At 65.9% G+C, this 21,437-nt stretch overlaps 1 protein-coding gene across 1 annotated transcript; it reads right to left on the bottom strand.

Annotated features, from left to right (window-relative positions):
• Positions 1-1,282: 1,282 nt before the first annotated feature.
• Positions 1,283-16,413, bottom strand: KCNK3 (potassium two pore domain channel subfamily K member 3). The gene is made up of 2 exons (XM_075750282.1): positions 16,028-16,413; positions 1,283-2,260 (listed from the first exon to the last, which is right to left on the bottom strand). The coding sequence occupies exons 1-2, from the start codon at positions 16,308-16,310 to the stop codon at positions 1,371-1,373; spliced, it is 1,173 nt and encodes a 390-aa protein (XP_075606397.1). The 5' UTR covers positions 16,311-16,413; the 3' UTR covers positions 1,283-1,370.
• Positions 16,414-21,437: the final 5,024 nt, after the last annotated feature.

Here is a 21,437-nt window from a genome sequence, read left to right as displayed (position 1 = left end):
CCCCTGGGGCTCAAAGAGGGGCCGGTGCATGTCCCCGTGTCCCCCGGTGTCCCCGCTGGCGGGGGGACAGCCTGTGCTTTGGGTGCTGGCGGAGGGGGGGGGACCGCGGTCCTGGGGGTGATGGGGGTGCTCCCCGTGGGTCTGGGGGCTGCCCCGTGCGTAGAGGGGGGGGCAACGAAAGGAGTTTTCACCCCCCCGCTCTTGCTGTGATGGGGTGGCCGTGCCCGAGGTGACCCCCCCGGGGTGTCGGATGGGGGCAGCCCCGGGAGCATCCCCTGCTCCAAGCTCAACGGATGGGGGTGAGACGGGGTGCGGGTCGAAAGGGGCAACGCGGGGGTGTGAGGGAGGAGGGTAAAAAAAACCTCTTACAATGCCCCAGGTTGTCCCCCCAAAAAAGCTCCCCGAGGGTAACGGCCCCGGCCCCAGAGCTACCACGGGGGGAGGATGGAGACGGGGGTCCCAGGGGACCACACTGCCGCTGCCCGTCCTGCCTCCCGCGGACGGCTCCGGGCTTCCCGCTGCCACCTGGAAAATCCCGGGGACGCCCAGGTTCGCCCATCTGAGAAGGGTTAAAATAACCCCACGGAGCTCTCGGAGGGCTGCCCACCGCGTCGCGGCAGGCCTTTTCGGCAGCCTACGTGACTCACGGCTTGTTTTCTCGGCCGCAGGGGCAGGCTGATGTGCGCAGCGATCGAAAAAGCTCCGTCTAAGCCCCTCTTAGCCTGATTTGCCCGCTGATGCGTGCTCGCCTTCGCCACGGCATCCCTCCCTGCCCGGGGACCTGCCTTCCCCCGGGGGCCGTAGAGGATGGAGGGGACGGGACCCCGCCGTCGGAGCCCCACGTCCTCGTCTCCCCACGTCCCACGAGGCCTCCGGTGCACACGCAGTCACGCGTTCGGCTCACGGCCACGCCGTCGCACGCAGATTCACACGCTCGGGCTGCCGCGGGGCTGCCGCGGGGGGTCCGCAGCCACTTGCACAGAGGTATCACGGCGGGAGGTGCAGGCGTACCCCTCCCACACCCCGTCAGGTTAAAACACTCTCCAGCTTTTCAAGTTTCACATTTTTGAGGAGTGGTTTTGCAAAATAAAATAAAATAACATTAATTTAAATTAAAATAAAATAAAAACGGCAGCTCCCTTCTTCCCGCTCTGGAGAGGAGCGGGCCAGCCTCGCCGCTGCTCCTGCATCCCTCCCGAGTCCCGGCAGAGGAATACGGCCCCCAGCACCCCCGGGGGGTCCCAGCCCGCTGCCTCCCCCCCTCCTGCAGCCAGCTCCTGGGGCAGCTTCCTCCTGGCGTGACCAAGAACAGGTCCTCAGCTGCGGGGGCCGAGGGGGGGTCCAGGGACGTGGGTGGGGATGGAGCGGGGCTACACGGAGCTACGGCGCTTCATGAGCCCCTGGAAAGCCGCGAGACTGTGGAGACCGGTGGAGACGGAGCTGATGGCCGATCGGCGGGCGTTGCAGAAGCATCTGTTGGAGGGGGTCTCCGGACAGCGGCCGGGTGAGGAGTGGCTCTGCTCCACGCAGGTGTCCGAGGTGGAGAGGTCCCTGGGGATGATCATAGGGATGGAGTACTGCAGCTTCTCCCGGCTCTTGTACCACAGGCACGAGCACATGGATTGGAAGTGGAGAACCTCAGTGTAGACGTTACGGAAGCCACCCCCGCCGCCCCCGCCGCCCCCCGCTGCCGCCGGCACGGCCGAGGCGGTGTCCGCGGCGTGGATGCTGCTGGCTTGCCCGTTGCGGGTGAGCAGCGCCCGATGTTCGGCATCCCGCTTCTCATCCTCGGCGTTCATGGTCATGAAACGCAGCACCACCAAGTTGAGGAAAGCCCCGATGACCGTCAGCCCCGTCAGGATGTAGACGAAGCTGAAGGCCACGTACTGTGGCTTGTTCTGGAGGGCTTCGTCCTTCTGCAGGGCCACGTAGTCCCCGAAGCCGATGGTGGTGAGGGTGATGAAGCAGTAGTAGTAGGCGTGGAAGAAGCTCCAGTGCTCGTAGTAGGAGAAGGCGGCTGCCCCGATGCAGAGGGTGCTGATGCAGGAGAAGAATCCGATGGTGACCATGTTGGCCATGGAGACCTCCGCCCGCCTCATGCCAAGGCACTTCTTGATGCGGTGGAGGAGATATTTGACGAAGGTGTTGATCCTCTCGCCCAAGCTCTGGAACATGACGAGGGTGAGGGGGATCCCCAGCAGCGCGTAGACCATGCAGAAGACCTTCCCCCCATCCGTGCTGGGGGCTGCATGGCCATAACCTGGGGAGAAAAGCCACAGAGCGGGATCAGCTTGGCGGTCTGAGGGGGGCACAGGGTGTGCAGCACCTCAAACCGCTTCCCCGACTGAGTTGCTGGTGGTGAACCCCAACCCTGACCGGTGCCATCCTCACCCCCAGGCACAGGGAGTGACCACGGATGGCTGGGCAGGCTGGGGGAATAGCGGGGTCTCCAAAAGGAAAATGAAGGGGAGGGGGCTGGAGAAGGAGGAAGGAGGGCTCGTGAGAAAAGGAGCTGGGGGGTGGTGGACGAGGTGCTGCACCCCTGGGCTGGGGTGGGAGCAGCTGGGAGATGCTTGGATGGGCCCTGCCTGGCGTGGGGGGACGTCCTCAGCCTTAGGATTTTGGAAACTGGAGATTGCTCTTCCCTGAAACACCCATCCCGGGATGGCCCATCCCAGAGCAGCTGGCTGCAGAGGCGCAGGAGGTGGGGAAAAGAGGGGTTTTTCAGGAATCAGGAGAGGAGGGCTGCTGGCTCCCCTCCATCACCCCAGCCCCACGTCCCCGGGTCCCCGTGTCCCCCTGCCCCACTGCCCGCTGTCTGGGGGCTGCCGTGGGAGCTGGGGGAGCATCGGCCCCCAGCCCGGGGGTCCAGCGGGGTTCCAATCCGTCTCCCACCCGTACGAACCCCATGGCCGTGGGACTCTGCCGCTTCGTCCCAGGGCATCCTGGGCGCCTGCAGCCGGGCAGCGGGATGTGTGGGTGCCCAGCCGGCCGCCCCACGGAGCTGAGCAGGGCCCTGCGCTGCCCCGGGTGCCCTCGTCACCAGGCACCAACCCCTGCCCTTCCCCTTCCCTTTCCCTTCCCCTTCCCTCTTCCTGCCCCTTTCCTTTCTCTTCCTTTCTCCTTTCTCCTTTCTCCTTTCTGCTTTCTCCTTTCTCCTTTCTTTCTTTCTCTTTCTTTCTTTCTTTCTTTCTTTCTTTCTTTCTTTCTTTCTTTCTTTCTTTCTTTCTTTCTTTCTTTCTTTCTTTCTCTTTCTGTCCCTGTTCTTGTCCCTGTCCCTGTCCCTGTCCCTTCCTTTCTCTCTTTTACCTTTTCATTTTTTCCTTTCCTTTTCCATCTCCCTTTCCCTTTCTGCCTCCCTTTCCCTTGCTTTCTGTTTTTCATTTCCCTTTCCCTTTTTTCCCTTTTCCCCCCTTTCCCTTTCCCCTTTTTCCCTTTTCCCCCCCTTTTCCCCTTTTTCCTCTTTTTTTCCCCTTGCCCTTCCTCCCTCTGCACCACCACACACCATGGACGAGCACGGGGCCGAGGGCTGCCGAGGGCTTCCCCTCCAGCACTGCGGAGCCAGCGGGCCGGGGGCTGCCGGAGCAGCAGGGGCTGACAGCCAGCAGGCAGGAGCAGGCAGGAGCAGGCAGGAGCAGCAGGCAGGAGCAGGCAGGAGCAGGCAGGAGCAGGCAGGAGCAGCAGGCAGGAGCAGCAGGCAGGCAGGAGCAGCGCTGGGGTCGGGGGCTCGGGCCCTGGGGGGGTCACAAACTCTTCCCTCGGGCTCTGAGCACGTTTGGGACAGGGCTGGGGGTGCCGGCACAAGCACCCCCGCTGCAGCACCCACTGCTCCAAGGCCTGTCCTAGCAGTTAGACCAGGCCCAGCACCCGCACCAGCGCCGCAGCCCCCGAGCCCGTGGGAACAGTGGGGGGAGCTCCCCCTGCCCCGGCTCTGTTTAATCCTGGCTGGGTGGAGGCAGGCGGCATCCCTCACTGTCACCCTCGCCGGCAGCCTCGGGAGGCCAAGGATTAAACCGGGCTGGAGCGAAGTGAAAACAAGGATTGTCAGATCTCCATCCAAGCCGCCTCCGAGGAGCTGGCGTGACCTCTCCCAGCCGCCAGCACTGCCAGCTCCGGCTGTGGCTGTGGGAGCCGGAGAGCAATGCCGGAGAGCATCACCAGAGCATCACCAGAGCATCACCAGTGCATCACCAGAGCATCACCAGAGCACTGCTGGAGAGCATCACCAGAGAGCATCACTGGAGAGCATCACCAGAGCATCACCAGAGAGCATCACTGGAGAGCATCACCAGAGCATCACCAGAGCATCACCAGTGCATCACCAGAGCATCACCAGTGCATCACCAGAGCATCACCAGTGCATCACCAGTGCATCACCAGAGCATCACCAGTGCATCACCAGAGCATCACCGGAGCATCACCGGAGCATCACCGGAGCACTGCTGGAGCACATTGCCAGAGTGCATCACTGCTCTCATCAGTGCCGGGTGCCAGCCTGCCCCTTTTGTCCCCAGTGGAAAAGGGGGCTGCTGCTTGCTGTCCCCTCCCTGCCTGCTGCTTGCTGTCCCCTCCCTGCCTGCTGGTCCCCTCCTCAGCGGCGGAGGGGACACCGAAGCCATGCCATATCCCCTGGGTGGCCGCCGGGTCCCTCAGCAGGGCTGGGCGGTGTGTTTGGAACCGGGGTCACATCCTGCCACCCTCCCCCTGCCTGTCTGCCTGCCCTTGCCCTTCACCTCCTGCCAGACACCTCCGTCCCCCTCCCAACAGCCCAAATCTCCCCGTTCCTCATCCCTCAGCCGGGCAGGATTTCAGGATGCGAGCCTTGAGCGCTGCCCGCAGGCCCCGTCCCTGCCGACAGCCTCGCTGAGCATCCTCCTGCCTGCTCCTGCCTCCTGCCTGCTCCTGCCTGCCCCGCACCGCCGCAGCCTCCTGCAGCTATATTTAGCCCCGTTTCCCCGGGGAAGGGAGTTTATGAGCTCTTGCGGCGCGTCCAAGCGTCCGTCAATCTGCCAGCCCCCCCCCTTTCCCGGCTTTGGCAGGCGCTGCCTGATCTCCAGCACGTCTGAGGACGGCGGGGGAAGGTCGCCGGGATATGAAATCCAGCGGGCAGGGAGAGGGAGACCCCGGGAAGGTGGCAGAGAGGGTGAACCCCCCCGAACCCCCTCTTGCACCTGCAATTTCCTTCCCGCCGCGGGAAGGAACAGCATTGGAGAGGAGGGCTCGACTCTCGGGGATGCGGCAAAGTGCCGGCAGCTGCCAGGTTCAACCGCGGCTCCGCTCGCTCTGCCGCACCGGCGTGCCTGACTGGGTGGCATGTCCCGGGCACAGGCCGCGAGGCTGCCCGCCACGCTCCTGCCATCCCTGCTCTTGCAGAAAGGGCTCAGCATCCCCACTCCTTTCCATCTCCCACCTCCCTCCCGCAGGCCCCCCAAAACCTCCCCACTGGGTGGGTGCTCCTCAAAGGGGTGTCCCAAGGGGGATGCTGCCAAGGGAAAGCAGAGTCAGGGTGCTTTGGGTTCCCGCTCAGGGTGCTGCAAGCGGGCAGGGAGCACGGCGCGTGTCCCCGGGGAGAAACCATGACATGTCCCTGAGGAACGCGGCCGGCTCGTCTCCTTTTTAGGGCTGCGGAGGAGCAGGGGTGGATCTGGCCGCGGCTCCGGGGAGCAGGTGCAGGTCTGGGCTGGCCTCTGGCCTGGAGCAAATCCCAGGCTGTCGGGAGCGATGGATGGCGGGGATTAGCGGGGCAGCTGCTGGGGGCGGGATGGGGGGGGGAACTTCGCAGAGCAGAGGTGTTACAAAGCTGGAGGGTGCAAAGAGCTGGGAAGCAGGGAGAGGGTCCTCGGGAGGTGGTATTGGGTGCTGGAGGGGTATGGGAGGGGGCTGAGTCCTCCAGGAGTGGGGTGCAGGGAGCCAGGGAAGGGTGCAGGGAGCCAGGGGTGGGGTGCAGGGAGCCAGGGAAGGGTGCAGGGAGCCAGGGGTGGGTGCAGGGAGCCAGGGGTGGGTGCAGGGAGCCAGGGGTGGGTGCAGGGAGCCAGGAGTGGGTGCAGGGAGCCAGGGAAGGGTGCAGAGAGCCAGGGGTGGGGTGCAGAGAGCCAGGGGTGGGTGCAGGGAGCCAGGGAAGGGGTGCAGGGAGACAGGGGTGGGTGCAGGGAGCCAGGGGTGGGTGCAGAGAGCCAGGGGTGGGGTGCAGGGAGCCAGGGGTGGGTGCAGGGAGCCAGGGGTGGGTGCAGGGAGCCAGGGAAGGGGTGCAGGGAGCCAGGAGTGGGTGCAGGGAGCCAGGGGTGGGTGCAGAGAGCCAGGGGTGGGGTGCAGGGAGCCAGGGGTGGGTGCAGGGAGCCAGGGAAGGGGTGCAGAGAGCCAGGGGTGGGTGCAGGGAGCCAGGGGTGGGTGCAGGGAGCCAGGGAAGGGGTGCAGAGAGCCAGGAGTGGGTGCAGGGAGCCAGGAGTGGGTGCAGGGAGCCAGGGAAGGGGTGCAGAGAGCCAGGGGTGGGTGCAGAGAGCCAGGAGTGGGTGCAGGGAGACAGGGGTGGGTGCAGGGAGCCAGGGAAGGGGTGCAGAGAGCCAGGGGTGGGTGCAGGGAGCCAGGGGTGGGTGCAGGGAGCCAGGGCAGGGCACGGGGAGTCCCAGCTGAGGACAGGGGCTGGGAGCTGGGCTGGGGTATGAGGGACATGAAGCCATCAGGAAACCAGCTCCGCGCCTTACAGAATCGCTGCAGGAAAGCAGGGACTGGCAGTGAGCGAGGGCTGGTGGCCACAAGCTGTGGCCCATGCCAGGACACCTCCGTGCCCAGGTAGGAGTCCCGCATCCCGCTGCCAGAGCCATCCCGCCGCTTCTCCTCCGGACCAGCCGTGGGGGACACTCCTGGGTCCATTTTGGTTCCTCCTGGCGCCCACCCGCACCCCCCCATAGCCTGGGCTGGCTGGTGTCCCCCTCCCTTTCCCAGCACAACTGCCGCCTCTTGCCATTGCACCAGCGACGAGGGACGGCGGGGAAGGTTCAGGCATCCCACGTGATGTGGGGTCTACCAAACCACTGACCGCTCTGGGGGTCTCCAGTGCTTTGGAGCAGCCCTGGTTTCTGCCCCAGCCTGGGCTGAAGACACCTCTGGTCCTTCCGAGTCTGGTTTCACAGGACCATGAAACCCCACAGCCCACGGAGCGCTGCCTCCCTTCCCACCCTGCTCCCCGGCGGGTTCAGCAGCGGCCACCAAGGTCACTACATTCCTGTGCATTTTGGGGAGAAAGGAGGGACCTAACTGCGCCCGTAGACACCGGAGGATCCGCAAGCAGGGGTGCTCCGGGAATGCCTCGGTGGAGGAAAAGCCTCATCCCCTGGAACTCCATCTCCCATGGAGACCACCCTCCCCCAGCGGACCCCATGCTCGCAGCTGGCTGGCACGACGGCGAACATGCAACGACCTCACGCTCCCAAAACCCTTAAGCACCCAAAAGCAACCAACACCCAAAGCACTCAGCCCTGAGCCCCCCCCCGAGTCCCTGCTCAGGGCACCCCCTTCTCCCAGCCCTCACGGAGAAACCCTTGGGGACCCCCCAGAGATGGAGGCAGTGGGTGGGCATCCCTTGGGGTGCAGCGTGCCCTGGGCAGCATCCTCCTCCTCCTCCTGCAGCCAGCCCTACAGCCCCCTGCCCCATTGCTCCCAGTAAGGACCAGCATCCCGCTGAGTGTTCCATTTCCTCGGGGTCCTGGGTGACACAAGGTACCAACGGGGCACAGGCAGCGCCCAGATCTCTCCATCGCCTGTGGCCAAGGGCAGCCCTGGCTGTGCCCAGCCCTGCCAGGTAACAGTGCTGGGGCCGAGCCCGGGGAGCTCGGCTGTCCCCCAACCCGGGGACGGGGACCCAGGCGATGCAGCCGGCACACGGGGTGCCCCTGGGCCCTGCCTGGGAGACACCCCGTCTTCCCAGGGCGAGCAAACAAGCAGGCAGGGAGCGGCTGGGAAAGGCGGCATGTGGCAGAGGCAGCAGCGCTGCCAGCCTGCCCTGAGCAAACACAGCCCTGGCATGAAGGGGCACGGCGCTGCCTGTGCCGTGTGGGGACACACGCGCCCTCCAACACCTCCGTCCCCCCCAGGACAGGGGTTTGGGGCAGCAGGAGGGAGCTCATCCTGCCCAGGGACACCTTCTGGGCAGAGCAGGGTGAGGGGCAGCCAGAGCAGAGGGACAGGACCTGGCTGCCGGTCCCCAGGGCTGGGCTGAACTTGGGTGATGCAGAGCTGGAGCGAGCCCTGGGACCACAGCACCCGGGCTGCCCTGTCCCAGCTGGGTCCCAGACAGACCCAGAGCAGGGACTGTCCTCACTGCACCTTTACCAGGGCAGGAGAAGGGGCAGCCAGGTCACCATCCTCACACTCTGCCGTGTGTCCATCCATCCATCCATCCATCCACTCATCCATCCATCCATCCATCCACTCATCCACTCATCCACTCATCAGTCCATCCACTCATCTACTCATAAGTCCATCCATCCATCCACTCATCTGTCCATCCATCCACTCATCCCCTCATAAGTCGGTCCATCCATCCATCCACTCATCCATCCATCCGTCCATCCATCCATCCATCCATCCATCCATCCATCCATCCATCCATCCATCCGTCCATCCATCCGTCCATCATCTCCTCCTGCCCACCTCTCTGCCTGCGCCCCCCAGCCCAGTGCCATCCCCCCAAAGCCCCCCCTGCACACAGCCTCCCTCCTGCCCCAGTCTGGCCCAGCAGCGCCGGCGGCTGTCCTGGGGGGGTCACCTTGGGAGGAGGAGTCACTCGGGGGGGGGTGTCACCCTGGGGAAGGGACCTGACCAGGAGGTCGTGTCTCTGTGGGGTGGGAGGCACCCTGGGGTTGGAGACCCCCCAGGACACCACCTCCCCAGCGGGGTGGGGGGCATGGAGGCGGGGGCCAGACGCTGGGCTCCCCCTGCCCCCTTCAAAACGCAGCATTGGGGTAACCCCCCCCGGTACCCCCTCTCCTCCTCTGCAGCAGCATCTGCACCCTGCCACCCCCGATCCCAGCATCACCGTCACCCCTTCCCCCAGATTTGCCCTAAACATTTCGGGGGTGTCACCCCCCCCAAAGGGGCTCAGAGCCATCCCCATCCCTGCTCCTGCTGCGGGGAGAGGGGGGGGCAGCCCCCCCCCCCCCTCCCTGCCCTGCTGCCCGGGGGGGGGGTGCCCAGCAGGAGGGGCTGGGGGTGCAGGGGGGGTCTGGCCCCCCCCAGCAGCGCTGCCCGCGGGCGGGGGCCGGACCCTGCCGGAGATGGGGGGGGGGGGGGCAGGATGGTGTCATGGAAAATCCCGGCGCCGGCCAAGCGCCCTGTTTGCGCCAAAACTGGCAATTTTTCCCTCCATCCTGGGGCTCGGCCAGGCCCCTTCCCGGCTCCCTCCGCCCCCCCCCCCCCCCGCTCCATCCCTTCTCTTCCTCCCGCAAGAAAGGGGGTGCAGCCCCCCCCCCCCCCTTAGGGCCGCAGCAGGAGGGGGATGCTCTCTGTGCTTGTGCGCGAGGCGGGGTACCCCGGTGATGGGCACGGACACCCCGACCCCGGGGGCTGGTCCTGCGGTCTTGGAGGATGGGGGACGGGGGGGGGGGGCACCCCAAAACCCCATGGGACGGCACAGCCCTGCGGCTGGGGGCATCCCCGCTGCCCCGGGGGTGGCTGGAGAGCGGAGCCGCTTCCCTGCGCTGCTTTCTGCACCGGGGCAAGGGGGCCCGGGGGGGGGGCCCGGGGGGGGCCCGGGGGGGGGCCGGGGGGGCCGGGGGGGGGCCCGGGGGGGCCGGGGGGGCCGGGGGGGGCCCCCCGGGGGCACCTCCCACGCGTGCAGGAGACCCTGAGCATCGCCCCCCGCCCCCCCCCCCAGGGGTGACCGAGCCCCCCAGCCTCATGCAAGACTCCGACCCCAAAGGACCCCTCCATGCTCGCCCCGGCGGGACGGGGACGTGGTGCAGGCCCAGGCGTCACCTCCCGGGGGATGCAGGGCCCGATCCGGTCACCCCGCCACCTCCCCCCCCCCCGGGGACCCCCCCATGACTCTTCCTGCAAAGCTCCTTACTCCAGGGCCGGATCCTTCCCCGCCACCCCACATCCCCGCCGCCTTCCCCCCGGGATGCAGGTGGGTGCCACGTGCTGCCCCTCGCTCACGGAAACTGGGGTTTATTCGGCATTTTTTGGCAGGGGCCTTCGCGGGGCAGAGCCGAAGACCGGCAGAATTGGTGCTGCCCCATGGCTCAGCCCCAGCCCTCCCCGGGTCCCTTCGCCCGGGGCCTCCCCCTGTGAAAAGCAGGATGCGGCTCCTTCCTCCTGGTGCTCCGCTTAGTTTGGGAAGTGGTGAGGTGTGGAGGGATGTGCCCCAGCACCGTGCCCCAGCACCGCACACCGGTGCCCAGCGCTGTGCACCAGCACCCAGTATTGTGCATTAGCACCCAACACTGCGCCCCAGCACTGTGCACCAGTGCCCAGGACTGTGCACCAGCAACATACACCAGTGCTCAGCACCACGCGCCAGCGTTCAGCACCGTGTAGGAGTGCCCAGCACCATCCGTCAACACCGTACACCACTGCCCAGCACTGCACCAGTGCCCAGCACCATGCCCCGAGCACCTAGCCCCATGCACCAGCACCCAGCACCGTACACCAGTGCCCAGCACCATGCCCCGAGCACCTAGCCCCACGCACCAGCATCCAGCGCCACGTGCAGTGCCGTGCACTGTGCACCAGTGCCGTCCACCAGTGCTGAGCATCATGTGCAGCCCCCAGCACCGTACACCAGCGCCCAGCACCACTTGCAGCACCGGTGGGGCCCTTCTGCCCCACGGCCGCTCTCCTTCACCCCGCTCTGCGAGCAGACAGGCGAGACCCCCGCCCCGCCGCAGCACGCTCCGCTTTTACTCCTTCAATTAACCCTCCCGGCCGTGATTTATCCAAGGTGGCGGTGCCTGCTATAAATCCTGCACCGCAGTCACTTCAGCCTGAGAGCTGCCTGATAAATATTTAAGCCGGCTCATAAATCACAGGCCGGCAGAGCGGGGCTCTCCCGCGGCTCCGGCACGGTTCCGGTCTCTTGGCACCAGACCTGGCAATGCCGAGCTGGAGCAACCAGCCTTGGGGTTTGGTAATTGGGGGGGAAAAAAAAAAAAAACCCCAAACCCAAAGCAATTGGGTTCTTTTTTTTTGCCTGGGTGATGAACTCCCCTTGTCTCGGAGCATCTCTGCCCCGGCACGTGGTGTTTATGCCTTGCTCTGAGTCAGGCTTTGCTGGCGAGTTTAATGAGGCATCAGCTGGGAGAGGCCAGGCTGGGGGCAGGGAGGGAGTGGGTATTAATTGCTGTTATCGCTCCGGGATGGAGAGGAGCAGGGAATTTATAGCCTGGGCAGGAGGAGACGGCAGCGGGGAGGTGGGAGCAGGACGGGGTGGTAGGGATGCTTGAGGAGGGGCAGCACTCCGGCCAGCGGGGCCAAATCCCAGGCTCGGAGGGTCCCTGGGTTGAATCCCGTGGGAGAGGGCACGTGTGATACCTCCCCACCACACCACGCCACAAGTTTGCTGGAGTCTTCCCGGGAAGAGGTTCTGCCTCCTCGGTGAAGGCGCCGAGCCCTGGATGGGCAGGCTGCTGGGGCAGCAATCGCAGCCTGCTGCCCCAAAAAACACCCGTCCCTGCCAGGCAGGGCTCAGGGGTGGCTCTGGTCTCGGCACATACATGTCATGTCCCCATTCACCCCCTTCGTGCTCATTCCCTGCTACAAGCGTGAGTGGCAGAGGTGCATATGCCCTCATTAGGTTTCAGAGTGAACACCCCAACCAGTAATCCCAGCATACCACAGGCAAAGGTGGCTGGGAGTGACCTGATGTCTAACTGGAGAGGGAAGGAAAGAGGTTCTGACCTCCCAGTGCTGCTTTCAGCTGCCTCCTGCAGGTCGGCAGCACAGCTGGGGCACTCAAACGAACCCCAGCAGCGGCCGAGGAGCCGCCGGGCTGGACGGGGCCGTTCTCCTGGGGAAGGTCCAGCTTATCCCCAGGGGCTGTAAGGGGTGAGGCGCTGCCTGTCTCTCCCTGCTGCCTGGGCATCGCCTCCCGTGGGGGTCTGGGCTGAGGGGAGAGGAATCCCAGCCCTGGAACAGGGTGGTACAGCTTTTCCCTCTGGCACATTCACCCTGAGACCTACCAAAGGCATGTTCGCAGGTGCCAGCGCTAATTTCCACTGCTATCCTCTTCAGCAGGCGTGCAGGATGGGAACAGAAATGTCCAGAGGGGCAGGAAGGAGCGGGTGCCCCATCCCTGGCCTTACCCCGCCGCCAACCAGCCCCACTGCAGCCCCCAAACTGCTGCAGCCTTCTCCCTGTCCCCGCGGCTCCCGTGCCTTCCCTGAGACGTTCCCTTCTGCCGCATCCCCCAAGGCCAGAGAATCGGGGCTCCTTCCCCTCCCACCGGTGCCGGTGCCGGTACCGGGAGGGTTGTGCCGGTACCACTGGCACCGGGGGTGGCTGTGGGTGCGCGTCCAGGGTGTCTCCAGGTCCTTTCTCTATTCCCGGGCCAAGCCCCCAGGCAGGAGCAGGGAAGGGCTTCCCGCCGGGAGAGATGCTACGGCTGGGATGGATTGGGGACAGGCACGCTGTCCCCGGAGGAGGCAGCCCGGGGACAGGGGTGACGGGGTGACTGACGGGGAGAAGAGGGTCGGTGGGGACCTGGTCTCCCCCTGGGGTGTCCCGGCCCGGGCAGGGTCACTGCTCCGTTGGTAAATGAGCGGGGAGGGAGGAGGGCTGTGACAGATGGTGACACCGCGGTGGCATTTGCCACCTGCCCCAGCCCACATGGCCGCTCACTTCTCCACACACAGCGAGGGGTGGTGGTGGGGGGGGAAACCGCGTTTTTTGGGAGCCGTCCAGCGAGAGCCATCACAGCCGGCCCTGGAGCATGGAGGCCCCCCCCGGTGCAGGGACAGGGACGGAGGTGGCAGGGGACGTGTCCTGCTGACGCTGACACCCCGCGAGGGGACCCCGGGGCCAGCTCTGCCCGGCTGCAAAGGCAGGCGTGCTCCGTCCCTGCCCACCCTGCAGCTCCCCTTGCCCCCGGCTTTGCAGGGATGGGGGCAGCGGGTGACGGCAAACCTAAACACCCCAGTCCCCGGTCCCCCTCCGCGGTGCTTTGGGGGTCCCCGGGCACTGGGGGGGTGTGGGGGGGGCTGCACCCCACTAGCAGGGTGCAAAGCTCACGGAGGGAGGGAGACCTCCGGAGCAGCGCTGGGTGCGTGGCTCACCTCTTGGCTCTTTTCCCAGGGAGAGGAAAAAAACCCCCAAAACCCCAAAATGTACAAAAAACTTTCCGAGCGGGACCCGTCGCCCTCCCGGCTTTTCCTCCTTTCTCGCTTTAAAGCCACGGCGCAGGGGGCTCGGCCGGCACAGGAGCCCCGGCATCCCGCTTGCCTCCCCAGCACAGCGAGGAGCTGGCTTGTCGCGGTTCCCAGCTGCAACAGGAGCCTCAGAGAGGGGCTGGTTTGTGATTTCCTGGAAGAATACCTTTTTTTCCCCCCACTGGAAAATCCTGTTTCATGGGAATAATGGGATTTTCTTTCCCGTCCTGTGGCTTTTGATGATTTTGTTCTCTTTGCCGGTGCACGCTGGCCCCGTTCAGCAGCACCCGAGCTCCATTGCAACGGGCCAGCTAAAACACTTGCCCTAAAAACCAACGCATTTTGATAAAAAAGAATATTGCCTTACATATTTATGTCCGTGCCCATTCTCCCTACACACCCTTGGGCATCACGGAGAGGCCGAAGCGGCCGGGACAGAAGGGCTTTGACGCTTGCAGAGCAGCAAAGCCCGGTGCGGGGACATGCCCTCCGCGTTTCCCTTCCACTCCGTTACGGCTGGACACTGGGTGTCATCGCCCCAACCCCAGAGGGGCCCCTGAGCTCCCACATCAAGCCCCAGATGAGGTTTGAAGGTTTTAACCCCCAGCCCCAAACTGGCAGGGTGCTTTCCTGGGGTGTAACGCCTGCATCGGGGCTCAGCCACGCTCTCGGGGTTTTCCCTCTGGGGCTCCAGGCAGCTGCAGGCAGGGCAGGGGAGCTGGGTGTCCCCAGGGGAGGCAGGGCAGGACCCCCGACGCCTGCCCGCAGCCCGACGCTGAGCCACGGCCTCTCGGGACTGTGCACACCGGGCTGGCTTTGTCTTCCTCCTCCATCACTGCAGCATCCTTTGTGTGGGCTGGCGAGACGCCGCTCGCTCCCGCTCGCCTCCCGCTCGCTCCTCTCCCCAGCCCCCTGCGCACCCCTTTGCCCGCTCCTCCTCCCTCTCACGTCAAACATAAGCTGCTTGTCTTCACTTTCAAAGCCTTTCCCAGCTGCTCCCGCCAGCCGGGAGAGGCCAGACCCTGCCTCCGCTCAGCCCGCAGCCGCTCCGACACCCGTTATCTCAGCCCTGGGAACCAACAGCCACCCCAACACCCACACCTCAAACCCGCCAGCCTGCACCCCCGCGGGGCCGTGGTACCCCCGGGATGCTGTCGGGGCCTGGCCAGCCACATGCCGTCCCGCTCCAGCCACCGACCGCCCCCCAGCCCGCCAGGCCCTCGCCGGGCACTGGGGATGGGGGATTTTGGGGACCAGGAGATGGCGGGTCACCTCAGATGTTCCATCGAGGGGACCCAAAGGATGGACGGGTTGACGATGCGACGGGGTGAACACACAGAGGGCTGGAACCCTGCGAGCCCCCCCCCGAGCTCCTGCAGCCCCTCTCTCAAAGTGGGGGAACACCCTGAGCACCCCGGGTGGGGTCAGATCCACCCCGAGCACTGGGGTGCAGCACCGACACCCCCCTTGTAGGGCCAGAGCACCTGTGCAGGCGGGGACACATCCCTCCCCCCACCCCCCCCAGGCTGGGGGTCCCCCCAGGCCCCCACCCGGGAAGGGCAGGAGATGGGCTGTGAGGGAACCCTGTCCCCAGGGGACCTTCCTCCTCCTCCTCCTCCTCCTCCTCCTCCTCCTCCTCCTCCTCCTCCTCCAGGGAAAGGGTCAGCCGAGGAAATCACCTGTCCCACAGCCCCACTGTGACACCCCCCCCCCAGCACCCGCTGCCCCCACAGCCCTGCCCGACTCTGCCCCCCCCCAGGAACCTCCTCCCAGGGCTGGAAAGGGGGTCCCAGCTCAGGCCCCCCCGGGACACCCCCGAGCTGCAGAGAGGGGTGGGAGTGGGTGTGAGAAGCCCCCTCCCCATGCGGGGGGGGTCCCACGATGGTGGGGAGCCCAGACGCTGCGGGGATGGGAGCAGGAGGGTCCCTCGAGAGTAGGGAGACCAGAGACCACGGGGATGGTCGGCGCTCCCCGGGGACAGGCAGCCGGGGCAGGAGGGATCCCCCGATGCCTCGGGGATGGGCGCGACGGGGAGGGTCCGGCGATGGCTCCGGGGTTGGGGGGCGAAGCTGGCGAATAGCCCCGATACCGCGGGGATGGGCGGAGGTCCGGGCAGGGGTTTCCCAGGGCAGCGGAGCCCTGACGCTACGGGGATGGGAGATTTCGGGAGGATCTGGGCTGGGGTTTCCCGGTGGCGGAGGAGCCGTCCGGGAGAGTCGCCCCGATACCGGGAGGGGGGGACGGGCGGAGGTCGACCCGGGATTTCCCGGTGGCGGAGGCGGGTAAGCCTGCCGCTGCGGGGATGGGCGTTTTGGGGAGGTGCTGGCGGGGTTTTCCCGAGGGCAGGGGGACTCGGCGGGCGGGTCACCCCGATACCGCGGGGACGGGCGGGGATCCGGGTTGGCGGGTTTGCCGGTGGCGGAGGAACCCGGCAGGCCGGTCGCCTCGATACCACGGGGATGGGCGAGGGGGTGGGGAGGGGGGTGTCCAGGCGGGGGTTTCCCGGTTGCGGAGGAGCCGGGCGGGCAGGTCGCCCCAATACCGCGGCGATGGACTCTCGGGGAAGCTCTGCACGGCGGAGGGGAGAGGGGAATCACCGGGGCCGGTATCCCGTGGCTGGGAGTCGGGGGATGGTCTCCGGTGTCACCGGGACGGGGGCAAGCGGTTACCTATAGTAGTGATGACGGTGATGGCGAAGTAGAAGGAACCGGCGAATTTCCACTGGACGCCGGCCTTGTGCGGCTTGAGCTTGAGGACGACCCACTCGAGTTCGCGGTAGCTCTCGGCGCTGAGGTTGTACTTGTTCTTCAGCTCCTGGCTCTTCGCCTCCAACCGCCGCCGTTCCGCCGTTTCTTCCTCCGACTCCAACGCGTCGAAGACGGCGGCGCCCACCAGCAGGTAGGTGAAGGTGCACATGATGAGCGCCAGCGTCCGCACGTTCTGCCGCTTCATGGTGCGGCGGCGGCGGCGGCGGGAGGCGGCGGAGGGGCCGTCTGGGGCATGGCGGCGGCGGAGGGCCCGGCCCGGCTCGGCTCGGCTCGGCTCGGCTCGGCTCGGAGCGGTGGCGGTGGCGGCGGCGGCGGCGGCGGCTCGGAGAGGGGAGGGAGGCGGGAGGCGGTGGAGGGGGCGGGCGGGGGCGGAGCTGTCCTTCAGCACCACCGCCCCGCCGCCGGCACCGGGACCGCACCGGGACCCGAACCGGGACCGGCACCCGCACCCGCACCGGGACCCGCACCGGGACCCGCACCGGGACCGGGACCCGCACCGGCACCCTCACGGGGACCGGCACCGGGACCGCAGGGGAACCCGCACCGGGACCGGCACCGGGACCCGCACCGGGACCCGCACCGGCACCCGCACCGGGACCGGCACCCGCATCGGGACCCGCACCGGGACCGGGACCGGCACCGGGACCCGCACCGGGACCCGCACCGGGACCGGGACCGGCACCGGGACCCGCACTGGCACCCGCACTGGGACCTGGACCCGCACCGGGACCCGCACCGGGACCGGGACCCGCACCGGGACCCGCACCCGCACTGGGACCCGCACCGGGACCCACACCCGCACCGGGACCCACACCGGGACCGGCACCCGCACCGGGACCCAGAACCACAACCCGGACCCACACTGGGACCAGCACCAGGACCGGGACCGGCACCGGGACCCGCACCAGCACCGGGACCAGTACCAGGGCCGGCAGGTCCTGTGCCAGGACGCACACAGGGGTAAATGCTGGGGGTGCGTGCGGGGGCACACTCAGGGAGGTACATACACACCCGTGTGCACCCCTTGGGCACGCTCGTGCGCACACACACACACACACGCACGTGCAAGCGCAGGTGCACATGTACGCAGATTCCTGTCCAGAGGGGCCTGGACAGGCTGGAGAGGTGGGACCGTGTGAACCACATGAAGTTCAACCAGGCCAAGGGCAAGGTCCTGCACGTGGGTCGGGGCAATCCCAAGCACAACTCCAGGCTGGGCAGGGAATGGATGGAGAGCAGCCCTGAGGAGGACTGGGGCTGTTGGGGGACGAGAAGCTCCCCATGAGCCGGCAAGGTGCGCTGGCAGCCCCGAAAGCCACCCGTGTCCTGGGCTGCGTGTCCAGCAGCGTGAGCAGCAGGTCGAGGGAGGGGATTGTGCCCCTCTGCTCCGCTCTGCTGAGACCCCCCTGCAGTGCTGCGTCCAGCTCGGGGGTCCCCAGCACAAGAAGGACATGGAGCTGTTGGAGCCAGGCCAGAGGAGGCCACGGAGATGCTGCGAGGGCTGGAGCACCTCTGCTCTGGAGACCTCAGGCTGAGAGAGGTGGGCTGGTTCAGCCTGGAGAAGAGAAGGCTGCGGGGAGACCTTGGAGCCCCTTCCAGTCCCTGCAGGGGCTCCAGGAGAGCTGGAGAGGGGCTGGTGCCAAGGGCAGGGAGGGACAGGCCAAGGGGAATGGCCTGAAGCTGCAGGAGGGGAGATGGAGATGGGATGGGAGGCAGCAATCCTTCCCTGGGAGGGTGCTGAGGCCCTGGCCCAGGGTGCCCAGAGAAGCTGTGGCTGCCCCTGGCTCCCTGGCAGTGGTCAAGGCCAGGTTGGATGGGGCTTTGGGCAACCTGGGCTAGCGGAGGGTGTCCCTGCCCATGGCAGGGGTGGCACTGGGTGGGCTGTGGGGTCCCTGCCCACCCAAACCAGTCGGGGATACGATGATTTAATGGCTCTCTGGCCAGCCCAGCTGAAGGGACGCTGCTGACGTGATGCGCTTTGGCATCAGCGTTACGGCCTCTCCTCTCACCGAGGGACACGGAGGGCGATCCCGCACCCATGTTACTCTCACCCCACCCTATCCCCAGCGCACGGACCCACCTGCGGAAGCATCCGTGTGCAGGGAAAGGCCGGATCCTGACACGCTCTGCGCAAGGGACGGAGGCTAAGCCGCCCAAACCAGCGGGATCGGGGCTGTCGCCGCTGCCAGGGGTACGCCTGGCATCCCGGGGGTGCCCTGTGTGCTTGCAGGGCACCGCGCCCTGCTCCATCCCAGGCTGCGGGAAGCGTGGGAGATCTTTGGGAGAAAGGCCCCAAATGCAAAAGTCCTGGGTGAAAGCCGGGATGGATCCTGCCGTCTGGAAAAGGAAATGATCTTGGCTTGCCCGTGTGGCTGCGGGACACGTTTCGTCAGCTGCTGACACCTGAAACGAGGAACAATTGTGCTTTGCACATGTGCTGGCACCTCAAGCAAGCTGCCGGCAAGCAGTGACATGTGTCACCACGGCAGGACGCCCGGGTCCCTCCGGTCCCCAGGGTGTTCCCGTCCCCGGCTCGGCCATGGCAGCATCTCTGCTGCCTCCCGGCTCCTCGTCACGTCCAGACGCACGAGGCGGGGGGATAAATCCTGCTCCAACGGGGCTGGAAGGCGGGCGGCGGTGCTGACAGGGCTCGCGGGGACGGGAATTATTTAATGTCACAGCCTCCGCTGCTCTGACGCAGGGCACGGGGAGGGAGGATGCTCCAGGGTCGTGCTAAATTAGCTCTCGGGGGACCTTTCCATGTGCCAGGAGGTGGCAGTTGCCCTCCTGGGCTCCCAGCCCTGCTCTTCCCCTGCCCCCCCGGGAACATTTCTGTTTGTTTTTCAAGTCGTGCAGGTGAGAAGGGGCAGGAGAGGAGGGAGGGGGCAGGCAGTCCGGCCGGGCTGCAGCAGCCAGCACACACGTGCGCACAGGGCAGAGGCACGCTGAGCCCATCCAGAGGACGACTTGCGTCTGTTTTGCACTCAGTGAAAGCAAAATAAAGAAAACCCAAAGATTTTTCCAGGAGGCAAAGTGTGTAAAAAGCTGAAATAATAATCACTGTGCAGAGCTGTGATTTCTTTGCCCTCAGCAGCACGCTTCCCCGATCCGCGGTTCCTCCAGCACGCGTGCGCGTAATCAACAGGTCGTGCCAAAGGCAGGGCGGTTCCTCATCCAGAAAAAAGCAAAATGACTTTGGGGAAAGTGTGCTCTCAGGTTTGGGAGGATTTCTGCAGGGAGAAGGAGCCTCCAGTGCACAGAGCAGCTCAGCGTGGCGGGGGCAGGTGGTGGGGAGCTGCCGGTGTCACTGTGACCCTGGGGACGGGGAAAGCCTCTGCCAGGCTCTGGGAGGGTGACGGTCGCACCCGGGTGTCTGGAGGGGACCGCGTTACCCTCCGATTTCCCTTTGCGTCTGGAAATTAGAGCTGGAACAGTAATTTGCAGGAGCTTTGCAAGTGTCTGCTCGCCAGTATTGCAGCTCAGGGGGTGCTGTGGCTCATGGGGTGCTGTAGCTGATGGGGTGCTGTAGATCACGGGGTGCTGCAGCTCATGGGGTGCTGTAGCTGATGGGGTGCTGTAGATCACGGGGTGCTGTAGATCATGGGGTGCTGTGGCTGGTGGGGTGCTGTAGATCACGGGGTGCTGTAGATCATGGGGTGCTGTAGCTGATGGGGTGCTGTGGCTCATGGGGTGCTGTGGCTCATGGGGTGCTGTAGATCACGGGGTGCTGCAGCTCATGGGGTGCTGTAGATCACGGGGTGCTGCAGCTCATGGGGTGCTGTGACTCATGGGGTGCTGTGGCTCATGGGGTGCTGTAGATCACAGGGTGCTGCAGCTCATGGGGTGCTGTGACTCATGGGGTGCTGTGGCTGATGGGGTGCTGTGGCTCATGGGGTGCTGTGGCTGGCAGGGTGCTGTAGATCATGGGGTGCTGTAGATCACGGGGTGCTGTAGCTGATGGGGTGCTGTGGCTCATGGGTGCTGTAGATCACAGGGTGCTGTAGATCACGGGGTGCTGTAGATCACGGGGTGCTGTAGATCACGGGGTGCCGTGGCTCAGAGGGTGCCATGGCTCATGGGGTGCTGTGGCTGGCAGGGTGCTGCTGCTTCTCCAGCACGAGCTCTGCTCTTCGCCAGCCGGAGCCGCGAGGCGTGAGCAAACAGAGTGCAACACAAGCTGTCGCCGGCAGCTGCTGCATCGCCCACCACCGCAGCCCCGGGCGGGCTGGGGAAAAGGCAGAGGCGACCTCTCCTTCTGCGGAGCATCCGGCGGCTCTTCGCTCCCCGAAACGCTCTCTGCTCCCTGCTGAGCCCCAGAGATGAGCCCCAGGAGCATCCCTGGTCATCATACTCAGCTGCCGGCAGCTTCTGTCCTGCTCCGGGGCCTCTCTGGACCTGGGGAAGCAGTGGCAATGAGCTCCGATGCCTTATTCAGGCCCAGACTGGGGAGCCCAGCTAGCTGCCCCCTTGCAAAAGATGCAGAGAGTTTGCTTGCTGCCGTTCTCTGTGCCCCCCCCCGGCTGCTCCAGGGCTTGTCCAGGCTCATCCAGGAGGCACGGGCAGGGCAGACCGCATCCCACCCCACCGCCCTGCAGAGGGGTACAAGCCTGCTGCCAAGTGCAGGCAGGGAGGGGGAAGCACCTTCCTGCTGCCAGATCCAGGACCGGAGATCCTGGCGGGGGGTGAGGTCTGGCTCCGGCAAGGGACTGAGCTCTCTGATCCCAGAGGAAACGGTAAAAGAGAGCGGCCCCGCAAGAGGGGGAGGTGCTGGGTCCTCTCTCAGGTCCTTGGACCCCCTCAGTCACTCCAGATACCACGGAGAGGAAGAGGATGGTGGTAAAAGGGGCCCAAGGAAGGGAAGCAGAGAGGCCCTGCCTGGCTCCCTCTGCCTGGAGTGAGGACAAGCAGGGTGTGAGCAGATAGCTTCATTTTTGGCATCAGACTGGTGAGGGCTCATCAATGGGCATTGGACTGCCCTGACCATCCCTGCTCCTCCACCCCAGCACCCTGCTCTTCCATCTCTGCTCCTCCATCCATGCTCCTCCCTCCTCTACCCCAGCACCCTGCTCCTCCATCCCATCTCCCTGCTCCTCCATGCCAGCATCCTGCTCCTCCATCTCTGCATGTCTGCTCCTCCATCCCTGCTCCTCCATCCCACCATCCTGCTCCTCCATCCCAGCACCGTACTCCTCCCTCCCATCATCACTGCTCCTCCATCCCAGCACCCTGCTCCTCCATCCCAGCATCCTGCTCCTCCATCTCTGCATGTCTGCTCCTCCATCCCTGCTCCTCCATCCCAGCACCCTGCTCC

The sequence above is a fragment of the Balearica regulorum genome, chromosome 3, assembly GCF_011004875.1.
Source record: "Balearica regulorum gibbericeps isolate bBalReg1 chromosome 3, bBalReg1.pri, whole genome shotgun sequence".
Classification (NCBI taxonomy): domain Eukaryota; kingdom Metazoa; phylum Chordata; class Aves; order Gruiformes; family Gruidae; genus Balearica; species Balearica regulorum.
Note: the sequence above shows the minus strand (reverse complement) of the source record. Positions and strands in the feature narration are given on the sequence as shown.

What these genes read in the sequence shown, in the direction of transcription:
- KCNK3 (XM_075750282.1), bottom strand. Translation starts at nt 16,310, where the DNA reads ATGAAGCGGCAGAACGTGCGGACGCTGGCGCTCATCATGTGCACCTTC. An exon ending in CACCGTCATCACTACTATAG is followed by an intron (nt 2,261 to 16,027) that starts GTAACCGCTTGC and finishes TTTTCTCCCCAG; the next exon opens with GTTATGGCCATGCAGCCCCC.